The sequence below is a fragment of the Sturnus vulgaris genome, chromosome 2 (genome assembly GCF_052056855.1).
Source record: "Sturnus vulgaris isolate bStuVul1 chromosome 2, bStuVul1.hap1, whole genome shotgun sequence".
In the NCBI taxonomy this organism is placed as follows: Eukaryota; Metazoa; Chordata; class Aves; order Passeriformes; family Sturnidae; genus Sturnus; species Sturnus vulgaris.
The window spans coordinates 99643500-99664167 of record NC_142244.1 but is presented as its reverse complement, the minus strand read 5'-3'; the positions used below and the strand labels follow the sequence as shown (position 1 = coordinate 99664167).

The 20668-nt window shown below is 42.2% G+C and overlaps 1 protein-coding gene across 1 annotated transcript in view; it reads right to left on the bottom strand.

The window, feature by feature from the left end:
* The window catches only part of CLCN4 (Cl-/H+ antiporter 4), a 41490-nt gene that overhangs the window by 20187 nt on the left and 635 nt on the right, over positions 1 to 20668 (bottom strand). The window contains exons 2-4 of the mRNA XM_014882442.2: positions 10346 to 10497; positions 9873 to 9972; positions 3794 to 3981 (exon numbers count right to left, since the gene is read on the bottom strand). Of these exons, the coding sequence (XP_014737928.1) occupies positions 3794 to 3981; positions 9873 to 9972; positions 10346 to 10489 (432 nt within the window). The 5' untranslated portion in view covers positions 10490 to 10497. The remainder of the gene's footprint in view (positions 1 to 3793; positions 3982 to 9872; positions 9973 to 10345; positions 10498 to 20668) is intronic.

Sequence of the window (20668 nt, the reverse complement as noted above, 5' to 3'; positions counted from 1 at the left end):
TGCTGATGACAGCAGAATGCTGAAGCAGTACAATGTTATCCCCAATGCCCTGAGACTGAGCAGTCATGGATCCCACACTTGCAGTGATTGACATCCGGCTGTAGCAGGCAAGGATCTTTGTTGCTACAGCTGAAGATAGTCTCATGAATGTCTTCTCCTAGTGCTTTCAATTACAAACAGCTATGACAATATTTACTCTTCCTCTAGAGAAAACTCTGGATATCATGCCTCAGGGCAAAATCCTCCTGTCAGTGTGAACCTGGAATACCTCCAAAGAAGGCCAACACCATTATAAAAATTTGGCCCTACTAGGCTGAGCAAAAGCTGTAGTTTTGCTTCTAAATTCACTGGAGAAAAAATTAACTTTTTTTCTTTTTACTTCTTCTTCTTTTGCATCTCAGAAGTCATAAGAAAGCTCTGTCAGCTCGTTACTGCAGTCACACATAGTCACACATACACCTACAGTGCTGTGGCAGGACCCCACAAGAGTCCGTATGGCCAGTTCAATCTTATCCCTTGGGACATCTTTCATTGTTACATTTTCCAGATATCTGGCATTCTGCAGGTTCAACTGCAGCAGCTTCTAATGATTAATAATATGAAAACCTTTGGGAAGTGAAGTAGCAGTAACTCAGTATAACAAATGGTTCATTTCTCATCCATTACATGCCATTACTAGCTCAAAAGACTCACCCTGGAAGCAATAATAACGAAGCAAGAAGGAAAACTGAGCAAAATTTTGTGGTTTAGTTTGCAAGACCAAGCAGTATTTCAGATCTGGTGTCAGTCCAGTTTAGATACACCTCACAAACTCAGAACACTGAAATAAACCACATCCCTCAGGATGCCCTCCAATGTATGCTTACTCCAGAGGCCCAGAGCTCTACTCTCACTCGACAGGGATCTCACAGTTTGCAGACTCTCTCCTATGGATTTAACAGCAGTGTGTGTTCTCAAGACTGACAGGTTCAAGGCTGCAAAATTGAGAAGTGGGTTCCAGGTCTAGATGGGCTTTCTTGCCCTGCAGGTCTCAGCTTCATGACAGGAGATCCAGAAGCCCTGGGATAAGCATTCAGTCCATTGCTGGATCCAGTGTCATGATCCATGGAAGACATGGGCTCTTTCCTCTACCTTGGACACGTGTAAGCCATCAAAAATGGGGTCCTCAGCTCCAGTGAAGCTGGGATTGGGACCAAACTGAATCTGCAGAACAGGAAAAGTCCAGATCACCAGTGACATCTGATGACCTTTTATCTGTGAATTTGAGGTTTTGAAACTTTCTACCACCAAAAAACCCTTTTCACCTCCTCTTTGGAAGTAGTTCTAGACCAGAAGGGTGAGGATAATTGGCCTACAAAACAGTGATTAGGGAAGAAAACATAGCTTGGTAGATATCTAATGGGCTATTATGTTTTTCTATAACAATAATTTATATCAAGCCTCTGCTTTGGGCTTATAGGAGCACTAGAATGGAAACATTTTTCAAGACATGCCATAGGAAATATCACAATTCTCCATGAAAACATATGTACAGGGTTTATCACAGCCATAAATTGGCAAAACCACAAGGAAGAACTGATCTAGATCTCAGTGCTCAAAATATCAAATTTAGTTGGCTATGATGAGAAAGAATCACAGTCATGCATTAAAAAAAGAAGGCATGTCTGACCAGGGTACCTTTAGGGAAACTGTTCCAGATACTTTTTGCCTAAATTGTGCTCCAATGCACATTGCTGTTTTATAGGGCTCTTATGTAAATGTCAGGCACAAAGTGAAACAGAAAAAAAACCCAGCAAAATTATTCTGAAACTCAGTCAAGTTCAGTGTATTTGATACCTTCTAAAATCCTCTAACTCTACAGGAACCATACAGCACAAAACTTGCCCATAACATAAGCCTTTTGAACAAAAATGAATTTTCACTTTCCAATTCCCCCTTTTTTGGGGCTTTCCCTGGGATTTCAGTGTAACAGTAACAGACAGATATATTAATAATATTTAAAGCCTCCATCAGACCCGCAGGAACCCACAGATTTTAGAGGCCCATTTGCTTTAGGAAAGTAACTAAAACTAAGCCAAGATGAACCTTTTCTTCTTAGTCCTACTGTGACAGTACACCAGGGGGTGAGAAGCCCAATTTGAACACAAAGTGAGTGAAGTTTCACAGTTTCTAAAGATACATTTTCTAAAGGCCACAGCATACAACAGTCATGACTGCTGGTTTTGAGAAGTAGGAGAAAGCAATAAACTTTCTCAAGGATATGCATCTTTCCTATATTCCAGCCAAAGTAACAGTATGTCAAACACATTCACAGGATTTCCAAATCCCCTAATAATTTTAACAGTTTCCTCTTTTTTCCCCTTCTACTTTTTTGTTTGGTTGTTGTTGTTGTTGGTTGGTTGGCTTGGGTTTTTTGTTTTGTTTTGTTTTGTTGGTGGGTTTTTTTTTTGTTCTCTTAAATTACAACATCAGCCCCATCCTGTAGCTTTATATCAGGATAATATTTATTCACTGTCACAAAGACACAGCCACCTAAAACTTCTGTTGATGAAGACCAGGGTGAAGCTCACAAACATCTGGCAAAGGGAAGCTCAGCACTGTGCCTGGCAACCATGCTGAGAGATTTTTGTCTCTGATTTTGTGGTGAGAATGTTCAGGCACAGTGAGCACCCCACTACCTCCACTGCAGTTAATTGGAACTATAGAGAATTGAGCTGTACATGTGCACAAACACTCTCACCTAGCACTTCTTGTCCTGTGCACCTAAAGCAGCACTGAAGGGAACATGAATGACACACTTGCCTGGCAATGAAGATATCCTCAAACACTGTCTGCAGGACCAGAAAACCTCCACAATGAGGGAAGAGCTGAGACAGCCTCTCCAAATCACCCACCCACACATCATATTCAGCTTTTGTCAAATTCGTCAGAAATAAGGAGGAAGAGGGGATTTGAGACAATAATTCTGCCAAAGATTTGAGTTGTGAAGGGCTGAATATTATTCAATACATTAAATAACTTAGGTTGAAAATGAAACGTGGTTTTTGTATTTTTTACAAGTAGTATCTGCCAAACTGTATGCAGAAATACTTCTTTTTATTGTTTTCAAAATGAAACTTTCACCCGCTTTGCTTCGAAACAGCATTCTTTGTATTTAAAATAACTACAATTATGGAAAAAAAAAAGTAAGGGGAAAAAAATCTTAAAATATAAGTTTCATATCTGTCCAGATCAGCTTTTTCCCTTCCTGTCCAGCACCCCTGCAAATTCTTTACTCTGGCCACCCCCAGGGAGCCCATTCTTTCCCCAGCTTTTGGTGCTAGCTAATATCTTGATGTGCCATAGAGGAGCTAACTGCAAGGGACAAACAAGCAGTTTTTATCCAGCTCCCTGTATCAGAATACATAAAACCTCATCTGCAATCCCAAAAATATCCTCATAAATGTATTTATCAGTGCTCATCTTTTTTTTGTCCCATAAAATTATGTTTAAAAGGAGAAGAAGAAAATGCAGCTCAGGTCCCATGGTGATTATGCCATGTGTATTACAAAACACTTCTAGTTTAATACTGATAAAAATAGAGTGCAATGTCACAGTTTTCCAGTTTCCATTGCACTGAAACCACAGGACCTCCTTCAAGTTAAGCAGATATTGCTAGTGGAAATGTCTTTTTTTGCAGTGTGCTCAGTTCATTACTTTCTCTTTCAGAGAACCTCTCTGGAGGGAACATCAGCAGTATGAGCAAAGGGCATTGCCTGGCCTGCTGTGACCCCACTGATCAGGCCTCCCGTACCTCAGACTGGCTTACAAGAAGTTCAGACCATTTCTGCCACTGGGGACATTTGTCCCTGTCATCAAATGTCGTTTCATTAGACGTCCAGCAGCACTGCTCATGGCTGTACCAGAAGGCAGACAGGCAGACACCTTCTTTCAGATCTGTCATCCAATCCACAGCTAAATCTATCACTCCAGCTAATGTACCTGGGAAAAGAAATGCAGAAAAATAAATGCTTGCTTTAAAAATAATCACATTGCAAGGATAATAAATCTAATTTTAGTAACAGAATAAAACTCGTGATTTGGGTAAGCACCATGTAAGGCTGTGTTCTCAGCCTGGAGAAGGCTCCAAGGAGACCTCACAGCAGCATCCCAGGACATAAAGGGAACTTCTAAGAAAGATGGGGACAGACTTTCTATCAGGGCCTGTTGCAGTAGGGCAAGGGCTAACAATTTTAAACTAAGAGACGTTGATTTAGACTAAGTATAAGGAAAAGGTTTTTTATAATGAGGGTGGTGAAACACAGGAACAGGTTGCCCAGAGAGGTGGATGCCCCATCCCTGCAAATGGGTGGACACCCATCCCATTCAAAGTCAGGTTGGACAGGGCTCTGAACAACCTGACCCATTGAAGATGAGCCTGCTCATGGCAGGGGTGTTGGACAGGACAGCCTTTAAAGGCCCCTTCCAACCCAAACTATTCTCTGCATCAATAAATACAAATATACCGAAGAACTGGGGGCAGTAACAAGTTTTTCTGACCTTCAATGCTCCCTCATAAACTCTTATTTTAAACATTATCATTTTCATACTTACTGATGGCCAAATAGGGGAGATATAACCAGTGTCAGGCCTCTCCAGGCAGGTTCCCCATCTGGCTGAGATGGGGACATCATGTAGGGTCTCTATACACGCACTTGGCCACGGGTCTCAAACCTCACTGTGTATTTCAGGGGTCGAGGAGGAGAAGGTTATGTATGTTTATGCAGAGCTTTACTGGTCCCAACGCAGCAAACTTTTAGAAGGATGATTTCATTACAGATACAACGTGGATGCCAAATTCTGACTTATGAACTTAGCAGAACGGGGCTTTTGATGCGTTTGCACATTGATTAGCAATCTGGACATGCAGAATAAAATTATCTTTCAAATCCTCCCTCTACCACAACTCTCGTTTCACTTTCTGCCCGGTAATTACACAGAGCTACAGTGACACCCGGTGGCCACCAGACACAGACACAGGAAAACTTGCCAGACACAAAAAGAAAAAATCTCTGCTTCTCTATGTCATTTGCTGATCAGCAATAGCAACCTGCCCCAGCTGCAGCATCCTCAGAGCAGGTGGGTCCCCAGGACTGCAAGAGCAGCAGGAATGGGAGGCTGGGAGCAGCCAGAACACTGTGCTCTGTCCCTACATCCATGCTTTCTGGCAAGAATTAAACCACCAACTGATAGAAGAGCCATTTAGTGTTTTCCAGATCCCTCTCATATGCAGTGGAAAGCAGAAGTCATCATTACTTTTACAAATAATTATTAATAAAATTTCAGGAGACTGCTGATTGATTTGAACAGGATTTATTGATGCATATCAATGTACTGGGGAAAAAATACTTTGTAAAATGCAAACTAGTTTGGTTTTATGTTTCCAAAACTTATAGTTTTGTGGCTCCTGCTAAGAATGCAATTACATGAAGCAGGGGTGGGGGGCTGCTCCCCTTTCCCCCAGCAACTGGGGCACACAAGTGGATCCAAGAGCTGGTTTATTTCATCTGGAACTAACATTTTCTGGTTTTTATTTCTGTAAAAGAGATAGGGGGGAAAACACATTTCAAATAATTCAAAAATCTTTTTTTTAACTGCAAAGACCAAAAAAATCCTGCAAGTCCTTCTCTCACCCTTAAGAATGATACTTGCCCCCACATTGACAAATAGTGGTGCTCAGGGTAGCAGTGAAGAATTTCTGTTGTATAAAAATAATCTGAAGGACTATACAGATATACTAGACAGGATCACACACAAAAAATAAAAAGGCTGCAGAAAGGAGTGATGATGTCTTTAACAATTATTTTCTTTCATGAAGATCTTGCCTTAATCTTGGTTATTCTTTTCCATTTTTCCCAAGTTTCTATGGAAACAATGAACCATACTGTTAGATGATGATGAATCATTGCATTGCTGGCAACATCTCCCTGCATAGCTTCCTGTTTGCAGTGAGCTCTAAATTCCCCTCCAATTTTCTGAAAGTTTCAGAAACAAGGAATTTTCATCTCTTGGACATGAGCACCAAATGCTGTGACTCTTGCACCTTCTGATGCATGTTTAACATTCTCTGTAACCTTCAAAGTTTACATTACACTTAATCCAGGCAGCTGCACATTAATGCAAAAGGTGCAGAGGAAGACAGACTTTTCAATGTGTTTCCCCAATAACGTTGATAACTATACTGAAGAACAAACATTCAGTTTTCTAATACAATAAGCTCACAGGCACCTCAGCACCAGTAAGACAATGTGCTTAATTACACAGCTGATCTAATACCTTTTGCCAAATTCTTAGGGATCTACATAAGGAGGAAAATGCTTTTTACTGCACACAATTTAATACATCAGCCTTCAAGAGAAGAAAATCTTAAGTAGGCCCAGGATAAAAATGCTTCACTACCTATGTGACCAGAGCTAGAAGTTTTTCAAGTTCTGAATTTTTGCAACTTTAAGTGAAAATAATGCAAGTGCTAGACTGTTCAACATCTCAAGGTCAAGCTTTTAATTTCTTGTTCTTATTTTGGCTGCCAAGACTGTAATAGAGTGTAAATTTATGTCCCTGCTTCTCCCATCAAAGGAGCTGAGTTTGTTCCCCCGTCCATGTAACCTCCTGCCTGGAAGGAAAAATAATGAAGTACTCCAAAGCCAGACAATGCTAAACTTCATTTTAGATATTAGCCTTTTACCTCTCTGCTTTTCCTTTTGTTGTTAATGGCAAATTTCTTCCTTTACAGTGCCCTGATGAGAATGCTAAAAATTTGCCTTGAAAAGATTGTCTTCCTCATACACCTGTGTCAGAAAACAGCATCATCCAAGTGGTGAAGCACTGAATTACACAGGGAATTTTTGCACATCCAGCCTCAGCCTCAGAGCATTTCAGCATTACTATGAGAGCACTTTTTGTCACATAGCTTTAGAAAACACAGACACTTGCTGATCTCTAAAGAGCATACGCTTACACTTGGCCAGTAGTAATGGTTAGGCTGAGGAACATTCTCTGGTCTGCAGGCAGGATGGGGCCAGCAAAAATTCAGAATTCCTTAAAAACAAATGCCTACAATTTTGGCATCCATATGTAAATTTTTAGGCTCACTCTCCATACAGTGCTTTATATAAGGAAAGCATGGAAACTCTGACTGAGACAGGCCCAGGTAGTGTTCAGTATCATTGTGTGAACAGTCTTGTCTGATCTCTCCACCAAACAACATTTGTGGGTTTTACCATTCCTTCCCTTTTCTCTGCATTTAGCAGGTTTTGGCTATCAAAGCCTCATTTCCAGGAGCTCCTCAGTGCCCTCCCTGTCACTGGACTGTGTCATACACCATCATCTCCCTCTTCTCCTTCCAGCCTGATATTCAAGGTCCTGTGGGACTTGCCACAGACTGGAGGCAGTGAGGGGCTCTGCTCAGGCTAATTTATGTGTGCACCCTCACACAGGAAACTGTGCTGTGATCCCAAAGGCTTCTGTCAGATCCTCAAGATACATTGGTGTTATCTGTAACCCTGAAGCTAGCTCTGCTGTGAGCAGGAAGCCAAAGAGAACCCCCTCCAGACATCATCCCTTTTCCACCTACACTTTTCTGGGATTAACAAAGGATACAGGTTTGATGACACTCCAAAAATGACAAGAGGTATATATATATTTGTATATATATATATGTATGTATGACAGGATATGTGCATCATACTGCCCAATGGGATGGTCCTCTCCTTCCTGCCTCCATCACCTATATTTTGTTTGCTTGTGGCTTGGTGGTGACCAACACTGCTGAGCCCACAAATCAACTGAAATCTAATCTGGGTAAAATCCGTTTTTTCTAGCAAGTCAGAACCAATATTCACTCGTCCAGTGCAGCTATACATGCACAGAGCAACAGGGCCCAGTGGCAGATGCACTAGAGAACAAGGATTGCTCCTTTTGGCTTTGTTGGTTTGTGTTGCCAGTAGAAGAGCAGCCTTTGAGGTATTCCAAAATCTGAAAGATAAAGTTTACCAAATCCATGGTATTTAGGCTTCTAGATTGGTTAAGCTCCTTATAAACTCCTGGGCCTGGGTAAACTTGTGGAAGCACCTGACAGTTTCTTCCCAAGGGTCCCATCTTGCTCTACTCCAGGCTCAGCACAGGGGCAGCAGGGGCAGAATGTTCCATGGGACCCTGATGTCCTGAGTACTGCTGCTGCCACTTTTCCCTTTCTCTCCCACTCCTTCCCATACTTTCTGCTTGCCTCTGGTAATGCCTGGACCCAGCTGCTCAAGGGTTCACCCAGAGTCCATCCACTGAGCCTACTCCCCTTGGAGCAGCAGAGCTTCTGCCTGTTCAGCAGAGGAAGGACTATGGAGCAGCCAGGCTGGTCCAAGCAATCCCATCTGATCATACATATGTCCTTGTGGCACGCTTTCTTCTCTGAGCAGGCAATATTTTAAGAAGAGAGGAAAAGAATACAAGGTGCCTCTTGACTGCACCACCATCTCCTCCCTCCCCAAACCTGGTTAAGATACCTGCTAATTTGGTTTGACTCTCTGAGGTAAAACACGTTGCTCTTCACCCTTGTCATTGAAAAGGTTGCAAAAGCTACCAGACCTCAGCTGTAGCTTACCCTCAACCCCCATTCCCAAGCTGGGCATTTCAGTGTTAGGGCTTATCAGAGGACGGTGACTCTGGATTTTAACAGCCTTTAGGATTTCATTGCAAATTAGAACTGAATGAAACGTCCCAGGATGTTTTTACTAAAACAGGAATGCGTGTTTACCACATTCTTTGTATGAGGAGAGGATTACTGAGGTCACTAGAGCCCTAAAGGGCTTGCTCTAACTTTATTTGCAGGCAGAAATCTTCATCCCAGATAAGACCAACCCTGGCCTTCAGGCAGGACTCAGCAGCCCTGGTAGGACACATTCTATCAGACTCTCTTCCCATCTCACCCTCCCAACAAAGTTTTTGTAGAAACAATTGCATGCCTATGAAATTACATAATTTGCCAAATATGTCACTTCAGAAATGTTTTCTCAAGAATTTTACTAGTACTTCTGAGGGTCCTAACAACTGCAATAAACATATTAACTTGACAGATGCTGAGCAGGAAATTCCCACCACCCCTTGGAAACTGGGAAACTTCATATGCTGCTTTTACCAAGCAGCATGACACAGGAGCACCCTGACATCACTGAAAAAGCATAAAAAATGGCAGCTGTCTGAGCTGGGTCAGAGAACTGCAGCTTTCCAAGCAGGAAGATGTGCTAAACTGAGGAAAAGACAGGAGAAATTGAGGAAATTAATGAATTTGCCATGTGAGTTTGAGCAGGCTGTTAAATATGTAATGTCTGTCTGGCCTGGAAGCAGATCTGAAACCAAGTCTGAATCTGTATTTTGCCTTCATGCATATATAAAAAAGATAACCCAGTGGAAATAGCAGTTTATAAAGCTCCCCTTTGAGTGTCCACAACCAATATTTTCCCCACATCGTATTTTTTACTTGCAGAATTTAAGTGATGACAAGAAAAAAATCCTAGAAATAAAATTGACTTCTGCAAAGCAAAGATTCAGAAAGTCAAAGCAGCCCATTGAGTATGAAGCACTCAAATGCATATTTCCCAAAGCAATAGAAAACCTTCCTACTGGTGAAAACATTTTTTTCTGGGTCAGGACTCAAAAGGAGACTTTGCAAGTGGGTATTTTTATTTAAGACCATAACTGTATGAATGCAAATTTGTCTTTTTAGCTTAAAAACAAAAAACATCAATGGAGAGACAATGAAGTACAAAGAGAAGCAGATGGCACTGCAGCAGCTTAGGTGAGATGCTTCAGGCATAGCTGTAGCACTAACACATACATACCTGCCAGCAGTCCTATGAGAAGCATTACAACCCATCCTGACCAGGCATCCAGCAAGCTCTTGATGAACTCCCATATGGATTCTTTACTTTTACTCGTAATCTGAAATTAAACACACATATAGATGTGTTGCTGATTCGGGTTGACAGTTTTAGAGTACAAAGTTTAAAACAATCAAACTCCTGGATGATGAATACAATTTCTCTACTCTCTACTTCCTTCAGTCCTGGTAATTTATTCAGAGATACTCAGCTGATTAAGTTGCAGCAGCCCTTTCATATTTACAAACTCAGGATATCCCATATCTGTCTGTTTAAAAGTTCTCCTCAAGTCATCCCACATCTCTATGTTTAGAAGTTCTCCTCAAGTGATGCAACAAGGTAGGAAGCAATAACGTGGGAAAAACGCTTGTTTTTGTCACTGCCAGGATGGCTGTGACCCAGGGATGTGAGGCATCAGAGCCTGGCACCGTTACCTTGCGGTGGCGGTCAGTGTCACGCGATTTCTCCCGCAGCCAGTCGATGGTGTGGAAATCTTCATAAGTTCCAACATCAGGAAAAGGCTCGTCCAGAAAATCCATCAGGTTGCCTGAACCATTCATGTCTCCTGCATTGACCATATTAGGATCTGTATGTGGAGGAAAAACAAGTTTGCCAATAAATTCAAGCAGCTTTGTCAGGCATTTCAGAACCAAGTTTTCTGAAATGCCTCCACAAGCCAGGAAGTGAAGACAACATGAACAGTAGTCCTTGGGGGGCACACACAAACTCTTCATATTTGCTTGTAAGAAAGCAGGGGGAGAAATATCCACCACATATCCTACTGAAGCACAAGAAGAAAAAAAAGGTGCCTGTCCCCAAACTATAACAAACAGTTCCCAGAGGCATTTGATGGGAACTTGGATGAGGGCACGTAGGAGTATGAGAATGTCTGTTCCAGCAAGGTGGAGAAACCAGAATCAAAATATGCAAGAGACACAGATCTGACAGAGCAAACACAAAGAACATGAGCAGAAACAAACCTCACCACTGATGCTAATTGGAGAGCTTTTGTGTGTGTGCCTCTGGGATACAGGCTCAGCTACTGGTTGAATCTGCACATGAGAAAGTGGCAGCCAGGTCCAGGAGGGCTCCAGCAGCTGAGCAGGGACTGAAGGAGGCAGCTGTGAACTTCTACATCACTTAACAAAGTGTTTTTCTAAAGATGGTTAATCCCATCCATTCTAAAAGAGATGCCTGGGAAATGGGGTTTTCCAGAGAATACCTAGGGTTTGTAATCCGAAATGATATGTCTAAAAAAAAATCTGTTACCATGGAGTTACAAGGGAAAAACATGAAAACACGTAAGAATGGAGACATACACAGACTTTAGGGGCTGTACAGAACAGATCCTGCAGAGCCTGCAGCTCCTTCACTGACACAAGGTAACTTTTGCTGGTCACTGATGAGGCCAGAACAACACCAATGACTGCCACCCATTTCTTTCCGCCAGGTACAGAAATGGGAATTTCACAAGAATTTGGATCTTTGAAATTGTGGGGAAATTTCCCAACTCTGTAATTGGAACAGACAAAAATGTTGCAGATAAACTTTTAGCTTATAAACCCTGATATTCTGCTCATCTCTCTTTACTTAGTGTCTTTTTTCTTCCCCCTCCCTATTTTCAAAGGTTTTACTTGAAACCTTACCAAGTAATTTTTTGCCTTAGTGGTGACTTTAGCAATGTAATAATGTAACGTAATGTAATGTGTGAATACCCAGCTTTGTCAGTCTCTGCTCTCCACTGTGTAGGGTTTTGGGTGACACAGACAATGTGCTGAGCACAAGCAGCTGAGAAAAGCATTATCTTACAGGCAACCAGCAGGTCACCATTATACCATTAACAGAAGTCCTTTCAAATGCGGAAATCAAGTAATCTCCAAGCACCACGGCATGTTTGTCTGAAAGAGAATCAAGCAAGTGAATCACAGCCTGGGGAAGGAAACTCAATGCAGAGCAGGTGTCCTGTGCAGCACTGCAGAGCACAAATAAGCTGCCACAAAATGGGGGTGATTCAAAAAGCAGAAGTTAAGAAGATCGACAATTGAGAGCAGCGATGCTTGGCCAAGCAGGGGGAGCACGATCGCACGTCTGCCAAGTGAAATGAGAATCTGAAGGTGCATGATGGGGCTGACTACAGGAGATGAAGCTGCAAGGGGATGCTGAGCTCAGTGTCTCCTGAAAGGACTGGAAAAGGAAGCTGAGATGAGGTGAAAGGATTAGACCATGCTATTATTTTGTAGCACTGTGATACTTTGCAGATCATTTGCTTCACGCTATTCTTCCCAGGCAGCAAAGAAGGACCTGTAAAGAACATGCAGCTCAGACTGTCTGCCTGCACAAGGCAGCACCCTCTGCTAAATAAACAAACTTCTGGAAACTCCTCTGGAAACTGAAAGCATTGGCAAGTTTTCCTTCATACCACAAGAAAATTATCCAACACGCTAGTTATAGCACGTAAAAAATAGCTTTTTAAGTATGTTGTCAATGCCCAGCACATGACAGTATTGTGATGGATAATACCAGGCCAGACCACAAGTATGTAGGATAATTGCAATCTCAGTCTGAATCTCTCCCAAAAATACGTGCTACACAACATGTCCAAGGAAAGAAAAAATGTGCTTAGAGACCACAGGGCCATGGAAGACTAAGAAAACAAACAAACTTTGAACTCAAGGTAGCATATCAGTACCTGGAAATTGCAGTGAACTGGATGATTGCCAGCCTCAAAGTTCACTTCAGGTACGACGCTTTTGAAAGCAGAGTTGTGATATCAGATTATGCAAAACACAATTTTAGTAAATAAAACCTAGCTACAGCACTTTTGAACTGAGTACTACAGCGTTTCCATCTTACATCCTACCACCAAGCACTATAAGTATCCCTTTCTTTCTTTTTAATTTGCATTTATTTCTCTCACCTTACTTTGGCACCTATAATAATTAATAAGATTTATTTCAGGATGAGCTAACTTGCCCTCCAAGTGAAACTTGCAGAGATGTTTTCAGTTCTGCCAACAGAACTGGAGCCGTACACCAATCAGTCAGTTACAGGTGTTTTAATACGCATTAAATTATGTTTATTAATTATTAATAATAATAATATTTTAATACACATTAATTATGTGTACTACTATTATGAATAATATTTTAATACACATTAATTAATGGCAAATTGACCTCATCCAAACATGAATTATAGCCAGGTGTACTGCAGCAATACACCCCAATGATGGCAAAAGCATGAACAACCGTGGTGCTGGTTGTCATCTAGCATAAGAAATCTGCACTATACTCAGGACACTAAAACCCAGACTCCTTTCACAGCTGATGACAGGAAATGAACTATTTACATTAGTATGGGAGAGATTAGTTCCCAGAAGTAATAATTTCTTTTTATTGATCACAAAAGAGATGTCAGAGGTAGACATCTTCATCTGGTCTAATGAGTGCAACACCACCAGATCAAAAGAAAACATTGCAATACCATGATATGCAGAATTAGTTACAAATGCAGCTCCTCAGACCTGAGCACCTAAGGGATTTAGATGCTCTGACAGAGCTTATTGTATACAATGAAAGGTGTTGAGTCTTTCTGAGGAATTATCTAACATTTGTATTTCGTCTCTTTGTTGTTCCATGTTTTAGATGTCCTTGCTGTCCTTTCCACTACTTTTGCAGATGCTGATGCAACATAATTTGTGCAAGGGCTGTTTCCTGCTTAGTCTCCATATTATTTTCCTAATAATTTCTGGCATTCCACCAGCTTTTCCTAGGGCAGACATCCAACACTAAGCAGTCTGCTGTAACTCCTTGAGAGACAGTGGCCAGTTTGGAGCCTATCATTCTGCACTCTCTTAGGGACATTTTCCCCTTTGCTTTGCCTTTATCCACTTTGAATTCAATCAGCCATTTTATTCCCTACAATACAGTAGAGAGCCTTAACAGTGAGCACTCATTTTTACTAGCTAGTTTACTGTATCTACAACTGAACCTGTGTGTCAATACTCTGCTTTAACAACTGCAAACAAAACTAGAAAACAAAACTGACTGAATCACATATCTCTGGAACTCACAGAGTTCTGGTTAGCAGACTTCCCTGGATTTAGACCCATGCCAGACTACTGTGATCCTGTAAAAGTAGCAGTCCTGGCAGGGACTCAGTCACAAATCAAGAGAGGCCACAGTGTTAGACTGACAATTGTGCCTCTTGGTAGAGGCTTTCCTGGCTGCCTCATAACCCTAGACATCTTCCTGAAATCTTGGGCCAGATCAATCTGATGGCCAGTCCCTCATCTCCCAGCTAGCCCTGCTTGGTGCACAGTATTCTGAAGCCAGAAAGGGATAATTACCTACAAATGTCAGAGGAGCTGCATGAAAGCAAGCTGGAAGTAAGGGTCCAAATATGAGCCTGTGAAGATTTATGACTGTAGGAAACCAGATAACTTTTAAACACATAAGGAAAGCAAAGAAGAGATTCATGCAAACAAATTACAGAAGCCAGGGTGCAAATACAGGGAGCTGCTGATGGACCAGAACACAGCAATAATCACAGCTGGTACTACATAGACACAGGATCTCATTACATTTACTAATTTTTTATTGTCTAAAGAACCAAAAGGCAATAGTATTATTTACTTAGTATTTAGTATTTATTTAGTATTTATTATTATTTAATATTTATTATTATTTAGTACTATTTAGGGTCACATTTTTTCTGCAAGTTTTTCACAGTGAGTAAACTCATCACTTGACTTCAATCAGCTTGGAGCTAAGTTTTATAGCAGAGCGATAAATCACATTTACAGTGAAAATGCTGACAAATTCTCAGCTTCAGAGCACTGTTACAGCACGAGCAAATGTAAAGCCACAGCTAGAAGAGCTCTATCAGTGAACTGACATTCTAGGTAGTAAGCTGACTGGCTGATCCGATATGAAATGTATTTGAGATGGCAAGCACAGACCAAAACATCCCATGGTTCAAAGAGGCTGAAAAGTATACTGATGGAAAACAACCACTTGAACAGTCATCAAAGGAAAAGTCTTGGCCCTGGCCTATTGCTCCTAGACATGTTAGTTCCATGCTATGTTCTCCTCATCCTGTTTTCTGTTTTAATTGGATACATTGCACTGAGGCAGGCAGTATGATTTTTAATGCAATTCCAACAAGTTTCAAGTTACTTTCAACAGATCACAGTTACTGAATTACTTCAACACTTCAAATGTTTCTAGCAGACTAACGTTCTCCTACATGCTTTGCTGTTTTCCTTGAAGTAGGGGGTTGCTATATGACACATGACAGGATGAAGGCAGCAAAGAATACCTCTCTTCTGCTGTGGCATAAGGAATAAGTGAACCTGGCAAGAGGCTGGGAGAAGAAAGCAGAAGCCTAAATGCCAATTGCAAGTTTCTCAATTCACATTTGGAGAGCCTTTTTCAGGGTGTCCAAAGCATCACCTGTTCCATCACTTACAAATGTGCCATGCATTTGCCAACACACCAAAGGAGAACACGATGTGTCTCAGGGCTTTTCTGTGCTCTAGTACCAACACACTCAATGTGATAAAACAGAGGAGATCCCACTCCAGGAACAAAGCTTTTGAATCATGACTGCAGCAGAGCTGAGCCCACCACTGACCTGAATTGTTGGTCAGATGAGCTGTGCTCATGTGGTGTGATATGACAGCAGTTACTGCAAAAATGAAGGAGCATGAGGGCTGTGAAAATCCCTGGGACTTATTTTCTAAAGTAGTCAGTAATGAACAATGCCATTTTACTGGCAATCCTTACAAGACCCCTCTGCACTGGCAGACAGTTTGCCACTCTGTGCCCCTAATACTTGAATTGACTGTTCCAAGGGCCAGCATGGTGCCCCAGCCTCATGGCCTTTACCTGCTCAAGATGATCTGTCAAGCAAAGGCACCTCCTCCCGAGAGCTGGGTGCTCTGCCAGCATCCATCCATCCCCACTCCCAAGGAATTTAGACCCAGTCACAGAGATGGACACAGAACACTCTCCTCACAGGCCCTGAATCCAGGCAGACAGCTGGTGCTGCCAGCAGAGTGAGCTGAATCCCAGGATCATGGAATGGTTTGGGCTGGAAGGGTCAGTGCTCAGGAGTCCTAAGAGTGTAAGGCTGAGGGAGAACATTCCTAGAGCCAAGCATGGTTACACCACAGGCCTTCAGCACCACCTGGCCAGAGAAAAGGGGCCTGACAGGTGAGGAGGCAGCGAGCAAGATTATTAACAGGGTCACCATGAAAAACAGAAATGAAAAGTACAGGGAGATGATTAGGGGTGTATGTCTTTTGGGGAGGGGTCAGAGACTGAGGTCTGCTCAGCCTAGAAGAGAAGGAGGAAGGCCAAGGTGGTGTGGAGGTAATTCCCCTTCCACCACCTGCCATGTAGAAGATGATTTAGAATCGGCAATGTGGGATATAGGAGACAGGTAAACAGTTATTAAATATTCTTCTCAAAAAGAAGTAAGATTCTGTTGGGTGTTCCTTTACAAGGAAGAAGTCTTCAGCAAAAGCAAGCAGGCTGAATCCCCTCCAAGTTCAATGGGTTATTCACATTCTGTCTTAATGATGAAGTTTATAAAAAGGGGTTAGAATGGCCTTGAATCAGAGTAATCAAGTTCAGACTCCTGGAAAAAGCAGAAAATACTGAACCCACTTACAGCCTTTTTTTTTTAACATAATATGCGGAGGAAATTTCCCTATAAATTTGAGAAAATACAGAGGAAAGATAAGGTATTAAAATTGCCAATGCCTTAAAAAGCAAATGCCTCTCCTACAATTCAAGGACTAATGGCACAGCCTGCAAATACAAGTTAATAGCCCTCAGTGTCTCACCACATTAGCACAGGCAGGCTGCAGTATCAGAAACAGTACTGTAAAATATTGCAGCATTTTATTGTATGGCCCCATCACCACATATGGAGTTTCCAGCCATGATAGTGTGGTCAAGTTAAATACAGTCACATCTTTGATGTGCAGCTTTACCCCAAATAACCTCTATGGAAAAAAAATTATGAAACCACAGCACAACTCAAAAAACACAGGGCTCCAGATCACAGGGGAGAGGGCCTTGGAGAGAAGGGAAAGGCAGGAGAGAACATTTGGGATAAATGGCAGAAAACTGAGGCACTCCTCTGACCAAACCACAGCCTTCAGATGCCCCTCCTCAGGCACCACACGTGCTCATGGGGTGAACACAGAGAACAGGGCTGGCCAGGAGCAAAGGCAAAGGGAGGCACAGGAGCTGATACCCAACCAACAGGGCTTCCCATCCTTCCATCATAGCCAGACTCCCTTTTCTCCTTTTCTCCTCCTGAGAGGCATTCTCTTCCTCTGAGGGGTAAACCACACCTCAACACCCCACTCCCTGCTCCTTCCCACGATGATTCTCCCTTTAAAAACCAATTTCTTTTGGTATGAAATATCATGTGCCTGCTTCCCCTGCAAGTTTTCTTGGAAAGTCTGAGCAAAATTAGTTCAGCTGCTCAGTTATGTCAGAAAGGCAAGGGGAAAAAAACATCCTAGCTCTTTCCCTGCAAACTCCAAATGGATTTTTTGCCAAAATTGGCTCTATTAAAAAAAAGGTTAAACTCACATCTCTGTTTCCAATGAGTCTTAAAGGTCCCTCCAATAAATTTACTTGTTACTGCAGATGTTGAGGCTGTGGAAAAAGCAGGAGGGAAGCATCAGTGCCTCTGGAACATTCATCTGCAGTTTTGAAAACGAGCTGAAATATCTCTATTAAAGGATGCTCCTCTGCAAACAGCCCAAAAGTTTGGGCAGATGAGCTTCGTGGACTTTATCAACTCCACACCCCCTTACTTCTTGAACGAAACAAGATTTGATTACATAAAACTCTTGAAGCCCTCAACTTCTGGATAAGAAACTACATTTCAGGAGACAGGACACCCTGGAAACCAGCCCTAACAGTAGGAGCATGTATGGTTTCTATTCTTGGTTTCCCTCAAGTCCTCTTCTTCACAAGAAAGAGCAGGAATTTCCTTTCTGAACCCATGATTTTTACTGCCACAGAGCTCTAAGCCACATCTGAGGAGTCAGGGGTGCTATAGGGTTTTCCTCCTCATGCCAGACACAGCTGAACTTTGCAGTACAAGATTTCATGTTCCAGTGCTGCTCTTTGCCTCTTTATTCAGAAAATTTTAAGATAAAGAGGGAAAACCATGTTTGGAACTGCAAAAAGAAAAAGTGTATGTGTTCAGAGAGAGCAGAGTTGCACTGTCAGAAGGGAAATGGCCTGGTATACACTTTAAAAAGCTCTCTCCTGAAATGGGATGTTCAATGGCATTAAATGTACCTCTCACTGAAAACCTTTTTAAGCTTTCAGCTTGGAATAAAGCTGATAAACCCACATTGGAAAAGCCATTAATCTGTTCTACCATGTCACTTCTCGTGATTTGAGCAGAGGCTGTGAGTCATTTTCACATAAGAGGGTAATGTTTTCCTGTTCACAGGGCACTGGCTTTCACTGCTGTGTTTGATGCCGACAGACTGCACAGCTACAGACAAGTTATTTCATCCCCCTGAAGAGAAAGCTTCTGCAAGATGGGGAAACCCTTTCCTTGGGGTGATGTTTAAGAGCAAAATGTTAAAAGTGCTTTAGGAATAGCAACCTAGTGTAACCCTGCCAGAGTCTCTCTTTTGACATTAATAATCGTATGTGACTTTTTAGTTCTGCCAGGCTAGAGATGAAGAAAGCTGAAAAAAACCATCTGTTGTGTATGTATGCAGACGAAAAATTAATTAAGACTCTTCCTCTACAACCTCTCACTAAGAGGAAAAATTAACACATACACACACCCTGAAAGCTGCAGCGTGATGGCAAAAGCAATCAGGAAAAGGACTGGGACCTCTGGGCACCACACCACTTCTGAGTGTTGAGCACCATGCTGAGCTAGGAGTTATTCAGGCCTGAGAGAGGCTGAAGACAGCACAACACAAACACAACAACCTCCAACACAAGCAAGATGTGGGAGCATCCCCTTTTCCCCTGCTATAGCACCTGGGTATAGTCACAGTGCTGCTCACATTGCCCTACAGGTCAGCAAAAATCAACTTCATGCTGAAGCAGTTCCCAGCCCCAGGAGGTTCCAGAGCTCCAGAGGAGCCTGTTTTGTTCAGGCAGGTAGGAAGTTCTCTAACTCAGGGTCTGTAACCCATGTCCTTCTCCTCTGGCCCCTGTTTAAAAGCTACCAGCCACTACCTTTGAAAAGGTTCGACCTTTGTGAGAGAGGCCCCTATGGGCACCGGGGCTGAGCACTCTTGCAGCCATGTGTTTGGAGCCCTGGCATGGCATCCAGTGCTGCCAGGGAGAGCAACTTCCAGCTGGGGATGTCCCCAGGGTCCCCCCTTTATACCAACTCTAAGGGCACTAAAGCCCTTAATTTCCATGGGTCCCCAGCATACAGATAAGGCTGGTGCCCTGTCTTCTTGTACAGAAGGTATCTGACTCAAATTGAGAGCCCAGGAGAACCCCTGCCTGGCACATATTTCCATAGGGCACTTCCACATGATCCTGGCTAGGTGGGGAAGCCCTCACACTTGTAGAACCCAATCCTGGCAGCCCTGCTGTGCTCCTTGCATGGGAAAATTGCCAAGTCTCGGTGAGCCTGGTGGGCAAGAGCACAGCTCGGCTCACAGCCAGTGCCAGAGAGAACTGAGCCAGCCCTGACTCCAGAGGGAATCAAGGAGAAGAAACCCAGCATTGGCACCGACAGGATGCAATCTCCGCCTGCCCCCATCACCTCACACAGCAGCAGGTTTGTGTTTCTATCACTTTAGAGGCTCAGTCTGGAAAAAACAGGAGAGGTTATGATGGAGAAAAATAAAATTGAAATTTATTTTTCTTTTCAGTTTGGAACAACCATGGTCTTTTTGTACTTCAATAATTCATTATCTACTTTTCCCCCCCCACACATCTTATTTTCTGATCTTGACACAACCACATATCTGATCACTGGAAACCAAAATTCACCACTCACTAGGATGTACAATCAACTTCAGTATGGGAGATCCAAAACGTGGGTGAGCACATAGAGATTCTAGGCATGCCAAATTTTCAGATTTTTCAATAACAGGAAAAAATTATTTGAACAAAGAATGGGATTTGGAAGAATAAAAAAAAGACCTTTCTGTAGACCAGGAGTAAAAAGTCACCTGACTCTCTGCCTGATGAAGCTGCAGCTGAGTCATCCTCTGTTCTCTGGCAAAGGCACAGAATTATTTATTACAATCGTTAAAAATATATATAATTTTCTTTTCTGACTGGTATAAGCTCAAAATTAATTTAGTTTCTCACACTGTAACATTTGCCTTAGAATAAAGTTTTAAAAAATTAAGAATTTTAAAACGTAAAATATATTTTTAAAGCTATTTTAAATAGCTTTTTAACAGATACAGAAAAAAAAAGACCCACAGGAGATTCACCATTTTTTTCTGAACAGATATATATTCAAGTATTTGTACAGAGCACATAATTAAACATCCACACCAGGAGAACAGACTCTGGACTTTGCTTCCGCAAATATTCACTCCAAAAGCACGGTTTGCCATGGATTTTTCAGTCTCTTGGTGACCGGCATTTTGCAAGGGAGCAAAAATCCACTTGTCATCTCCTACATTCTTTTTGGAAAAAGATTTTCCACGTTTATATAGGACAAGGAAAAACCGACCTTTTACTAGAGTAAATTATGCAGGAAACCTGTCGGACTAGGTGCTTTGAAAC